The 6,116-nt window shown below is 34.4% G+C and overlaps 1 protein-coding gene across 1 annotated transcript; it reads left to right on the top strand.

Annotated features, from left to right (window-relative positions):
* The first annotated feature begins 287 nt into the window (after positions 1-287).
* LOC105635540 (phospholipid-transporting ATPase 6) lies at positions 288-5,725 on the top strand. The gene is made up of 11 exons (XM_020679880.3): positions 288-796; positions 885-2,344; positions 2,427-2,537; positions 2,648-2,924; positions 3,025-3,113; positions 3,195-3,279; positions 3,573-3,782; positions 3,934-4,059; positions 4,260-4,358; positions 4,438-4,629; positions 4,772-5,725. Exons 1-11 carry the CDS (start codon positions 386-388, stop codon positions 5,300-5,302), a joined length of 3,591 nt encoding a protein of 1,196 aa, XP_020535539.1. The 5' UTR covers positions 288-385; the 3' UTR covers positions 5,303-5,725.
* The last annotated feature ends 391 nt before the right edge of the window (positions 5,726-6,116 follow it).

Genomic DNA, 6,116 nt, shown 5'->3' with positions numbered 1-6,116 from the left:
GAAAAGAACAAATGAATTGACTTTATCAAACTTGCAGTTGCCATGCATGTCTTAATTTCGATTATGTCAATGGAAAGTAGAAAGGTCAAAGTTTTTTAAATATCATCAGGCCGGCCAATGGATGGCCTGCACCGCAAGATCCAAGAAATTACTAAGTGCAAGCATTGGAAGCCTCTCTCACAAGAAAGATATTTTGAGATAATAATGCAAACACGCAATGTTTTAGAAAAAGACAAGCTTTAAGTATCATTATTTAAAGATATGAATTGTACAATTTATTGGATATGAGAGCTGTTCTTGAAGTTCTGCTTTAGTTTTCTTTTATTGGGAAGATTTTTTTTTTGTACAATTGCAAGAGTTAACAGAAACCTGAAAATTAATAGCAATGCAAAAATTATCTAGAAAGAAGGGAAAGATTAGATGGAGCAAACTATATTCATTTTCCTGCTTTCAACCTCGAACCAACGATCCTCTTCCTGCTGATCAGGAACTCATTGGTCAGCCTGGATTTTCCAGGATGGTTTTCTGCAATGAACCTCAATCGCACAAGAAGCAGCCTCATAAATATCCAAACAACTCAATATCAACAACAAAGTACAATATAGTAACTTTTCTTCCAAAAGCTCTTTTTGAGCAGTTTCGAAGAGTTGCCAATCTTTATTTTCTCTTGGCAGCAGTACTATCTTACACTTCTTCAGCTCCGGTAAAACGCGAAACTCTGATTGCTCCATTGGTTATTGTGGTGGGTATAAGCATGCTTAAAGAGGCTGTTGAGGATTGGTATAGGTTCTTGCAGGTATTTGCCTTTGATTGTTGCATATTTCTACTTTTCGTTTTAGGCGAAATTTTTTGTTTAAGGTATGCTGTTTTAAAATTTTCTGCAGGATTTACATGTAAATAATCGAACAGTGAAAGCTCATTCAGGAAATGGTAAATTTGTGGATAGATTATGGAAAGAACTTTCTGTAGGAGATATAGTTAAAGTTAATAAGAATCAATATTTCCCAAGTGATCTTCTTTTACTATCTTCCAGCTATGAAGATGGTGTGTGTTATGTGGAGACTATGAATCTGGATGGAGAAACAAATTTGAAAATAAAAAGATGCTTAGAACAAACTCTGGGATTGAATGATGATGAAGAATTTCGCAATTTTCGAGCAACTGTTAGATGTGAAGATCCTAATCCAAGCCTTTACTCTTTTGTTGGGAACATAGTTCTAGAAGATAAAATGTATCCCTTGTGCCCTTCTCAAGTGCTTTTAAGAGATTCAAAACTTCGAAACACTTATTATGTTTATGGAGTAGTGATTTTCAGTGGACATGATACAAAAGTAGTCAGGAATTCTACAAAAGCACCATGTAAAAGAAGCCAGATTGAGCGAAAGATGGATAAAGTCATATACCTTCTTTTCTCTTTGCTGCTTCTGATTTCATCAATTGCTTCTGTTGGATCTGTATTAGTCATGAAATCTGACATGGCTGGATGGTGGTACCTTTTTCCAGAAGATCCTGATCCTCTTTTTAATCCTCTGAAGCCGGTAAATTCAGGCTTTCAGCAATTTATAAGGGCCTTCATATTGTATGGATACTTGATTCCTATTTCTCTATATGTCTCCATTGAAGTTGTCAAAGTTCTACAAGCCATGTTCATTAACAAAGACATAGAAATGTATGATGAAGTTAGCTGTAAGTCAGTCCAAGCTCGAACTTCGAATTTAAACGAGGAACTTGGTCAAGTAGAAATAGTTCTATCAGATAAAACTGGGACTTTGACCTGCAACCAGATGGAATTCCAGAGATGCTCAATTGCTGGAATTTCGTATGGGGGTGACACAAATCAAGTTGATATTGGAGCTTCCAAAAGAATGAATTCTGATGTTGACCTTGAAGCATGCCGATTTAGTACCGAAAATTCTGATGCAAGTAGCCAAGCTTTTGAGATGCTTGAGCCCTCTGTAGCTGATACTAGCATCCAAAAGTCAGCTCCAGAGGGTCAAGAAGATGTGCATTATTTGAATTTGGGACAGTCAAGAATCTCTAATTTGGGGAAAGAAGCAGTCATGAAGGGCTTCAACTTCAGAGATGAGAGGTTAACGAGCAATCAATGGATTGACCGACCTGACCTGTTTGATGTTACTATGTTTTTTAGAGTCATGGCTCTATGTCACACTGGCATTCCTGTTGAAGATAATGAAACTGATAAGCTTAATTACGAGGCAGAGTCACCAGAAGAAGTAGTATTTCTGATTGCTTCACAAGAATTTGGGTTCCAATTTTGTCAAAGGACTCAATCCTTATTGGTTATTAAGGAGATTGATCCTTCCTCTGGAAAGAAAGTGAATAGGTAAAAAACATTCTCCAATAAATGTATAAAGCTCTATCATCTACATTCCAATCTCTAAATTTGATATCAAGCTTGTTTTCAGGGAATATAAGCTATTGAACTTGTTGGAATTTAGTAGCTCTCGCAAGAGAATGTCGGTGGTAGTAAGCGATGAAGCTGGCAAAATCTTTCTTCTTTGCAAAGGAGCAGATAGGTATGTCACCGTCCACTCATTGAAGCTTGTTGTGTATATATTGTAAGGTAGTTCTAGTAATTAATCCTTCTTGATCAATATCTTATTTATTGAGTGGTTTTGGTTAGCAGCATCATTTTCGATAGGCTCGCAGATAATGGCAGAGGATACCAAGAGGCTACAACTTCACACCTTTCAAGTTATGCTGAAGATGGATTGAGGACTCTAGCATTCGCTTATCGGATAATTGACCATGCAGAATATGAAAAATGGAATTCAAAATTTACACACTCAAAGACTATAGTAGGTCCTCAAAGAGAAGAATTACTTGAGAAAGCATCCGAAATTATTGAAAAAGATTTAATCTTATTAGGAGCTGTTGCTGTTGAGGACAAGTTGCAAGAAGGGGTTAGTTCTCTCGCCCTATGTCCAGAGTGTTATATTTACGCATGTATATACATACATTTTGTGTAATTGCTGCTTTCTTTTCTTCACTTTATTACAATAGGTTCCCCAATGCATAGATAAACTTTCTCAAGCAGGGTTAAAAATATGGCTACTCACAGGTGACAAGAGAGAAACTGCAATAAATATTGGGTAAGGCTTGTGCTTATTACTAGTAATCTTAAAACATACAATCTTATAAAAGTTAGAAGTCTAATTTTGCTTCCAATGCAGATTTGCTTGCAGCCTACTACGACAAGATATGAAACAATGCCATATATGTTTAAGGAAGGAAGCTGAATCTAACAACCATATGGAGGTGAATTAACTCCCAAGAATTTATCTCAAAAAGCTTTAGGTGTTTAGAAAACAATGAAAAATTACAAAATTTAAATATTCAAATTGTTACATATCTAACAAAAAAATAGATGGAAATTTCTGCTCTTATTTGGTACTAGTATTAGCGTAACTATTAATTTGATCAATGCTGATATTGGAAACAAATGATTCATATAGCTGATTCCAGCTAGTTTGGGACTAAGGCTTAGTTTTTTTTTGTCCGTTGTTGTATTAGGTAGTTGTACTAATGCATGTCCTATTCCGTGTTTTCAGGCTCTGAAAGAGGATATTTTATATCAAATTGAAAGTTCATATCAAATGATGTGTAATGATAGCAATAAAGTTTCACCTTTTGCTTTGGTGGTTGATGGAAGGACACTTGAAATCACATTGCAAGATGGTGTAAGGGACCAATTCTTGCGGTTGGCTGCTAATTGTGCCTCTGTTATTTGCTGTAGAGTTTCTCCGAAACAGAAAGCTTTGGTATGATTGTACCTTGTTATTTTGCAACTTATTTTGCCTTGTTCACTAAGAATGTCTATCTTTATTTTTCTTTTTCTCCATTTCTTGTCACATTTGTTCAATGTGTCACATTATCCAGTATAAATTTGTCACGTATATATACCACTTCTAGATTACGCGATTGGTAAAGGAATATACCGGTAGTACAATTTTGGCAATTGGAGATGGAGCGAACGATGTTGGCATGATCCAAGAAGCTGACATTGGCATTGGAATCAGTGGCCAGGAAGGCATGCAAGTAAGCCCCTCAATGTTTGCTAGGAAATTTGTTTTTCTGTTGTTTCTAGCCTCAATTAAATAGAACAAAAGATTCATAAAATTTAGACAAAAAAAGATAGAACTATATGTACTAATTTTGAAGCTTAATTTTAGGCTTAGTTATCTCATTTATTGAGGACTATTGAAATTTCTAAAGGCTCTAACTGTATATGTTTGCAGGCAGTAATGGCAAGTGACTTTTCAATGCCTCAATTTAGATTCTTGGAAAGATTACTTATAGTTCATGGGCATTGGTGTTACAAGAGAATATCGAAAATGGTAAGTTCTCATTATGTTAGAGCTTGCATCTCTTAATCTAAACATATAAAACTGAACATTCTTTTCGATTTTTGTGTAGGTTCTCTACTTTGTGTACAAGAACATTGCACTCGGCCTCACTATGTTCTGCTACGAATTATACACAAGCTTTTCTGGAGAAGTGTTGTATGATTCTTGGTATATGGTGATGTTCAATGTCCTCTTAACATCCTTGCCAGTGATATCACTTGGAGTCTTCGAGCAGGACGTTCCCTCGGATGTATGCCTCCAGGTAACAACATTTATGCGCACATACATACATACAAATACGGTAACAATCAATAATCATTTAACTTTTTGTAGTGAAAATATTCCCAATCCTAATGTATCTAGACTTGTTTTATTTCTGTTTTTTTTTTCTCTTAATGGAACAGTTTCCGGCTCTTTACAAGCAAGGGCAAGAAAATATATATTTTTCCTGGAGCCGCATTGTGGGTTGGATATTAAATGGAACAGTTGCTTCTTTAGTCATAGTCCTTTCAAACATATACATACTCTCGCCTTCTGCATTTAGAGAAAATGGAAATGTTGCAGATATCACTCACTTTGGTGCTATTATGTACACATGCCTAATATGGACGGTCAATTGTCAAATTGCGTTGATAATCACTCACTTCACTTGGATTCAACATCTTTTCATATGGGGAAGTATCTTTTTATGGTACATTTTCTTGCTAGTTTACGGCGCGCTTCCTCCTGCCTTTTCTGATAGAGGATTTCATGTCATTGTTGAATCTATTGGATCAACACCAGTTTTTTGGACGGTGACATTGCTTGCTGTAGTTGTTTCTCTGCTACCATATTTTATACATATCGTTATTCAACACTCATTCTATCCATTGGATGACCATTTGATACAAGAAATGAAGCATTACAAGAAAGATGTCACAGAAAATCAAATGTGACTGAAGGAACAAATAAATGCCCAGAAAATGACTCAGATTGGATTTTCTGCTAGAGTTGAAGCTACAATTCTTTCATTCAAAGAAGAGTTTCACCAAAAGAAGACTTCAATATATAAATTTTTGAGCAGAGATTCATTGTTCTAGACATATGCAGTTAGCATTGTACATGACTCGCTCTAACCCAATCCAATCCAATCCAATCCGCCGGAATTGAAGATATAATGGGTTGAGTTGGGGAGATCATCTTTATAATTCGCAGGTTAAGTTGGGTCACAGATTCACCGGATAAACCCATGGACCTTAACCAATCCAAAGATAATGTCAATATGTATATCTATACATATTGTATAATTATGAATGATTTAAGTTAATTTGATTTGATTTGCAATTTTAAATATAAATATTATATTATTGCTTTTTTTTAGTATAAACTTTATTTTGAATTGTTCTAAAACATATTGTGTGATTATGTTACTAAGTATTTTTTATTTTTCTGATTGTCTTTCTTATTAGGATTTTATTTATTTATTTTGTGCTTATTATTATTATTATTATTAAGAAATTTGATTTTGATATTGTTATTGAAACATATTTATAATTTGTAAAAATTATTGTATAACTAGTCATGTATCGGCACAATCCACAGTTTTTGCAAATTTGTATATTTTTATTGTCTTATATGAAATTTTTTTTTCAAAAAGTTCTTGAAAAGTGTTTACGCAGTCACCTCTTATAAATGATAAATCCAAAAACATATAAAAAAACATAAAATATGAATGTGTTGGAGTAATAAAATATTTATCATATTAAAATT

This window comes from Jatropha curcas, chromosome 10 (genome assembly GCF_041381405.1).
Source record: "Jatropha curcas cultivar XTBG-Jc1 chromosome 10, XTBG_Jcur_1.0, whole genome shotgun sequence".
Taxonomy (NCBI): Eukaryota; Viridiplantae; Streptophyta; class Magnoliopsida; order Malpighiales; family Euphorbiaceae; genus Jatropha; species Jatropha curcas.
Note: the sequence above shows the minus strand (reverse complement) of the source record. Positions and strands in the feature narration are given on the sequence as shown.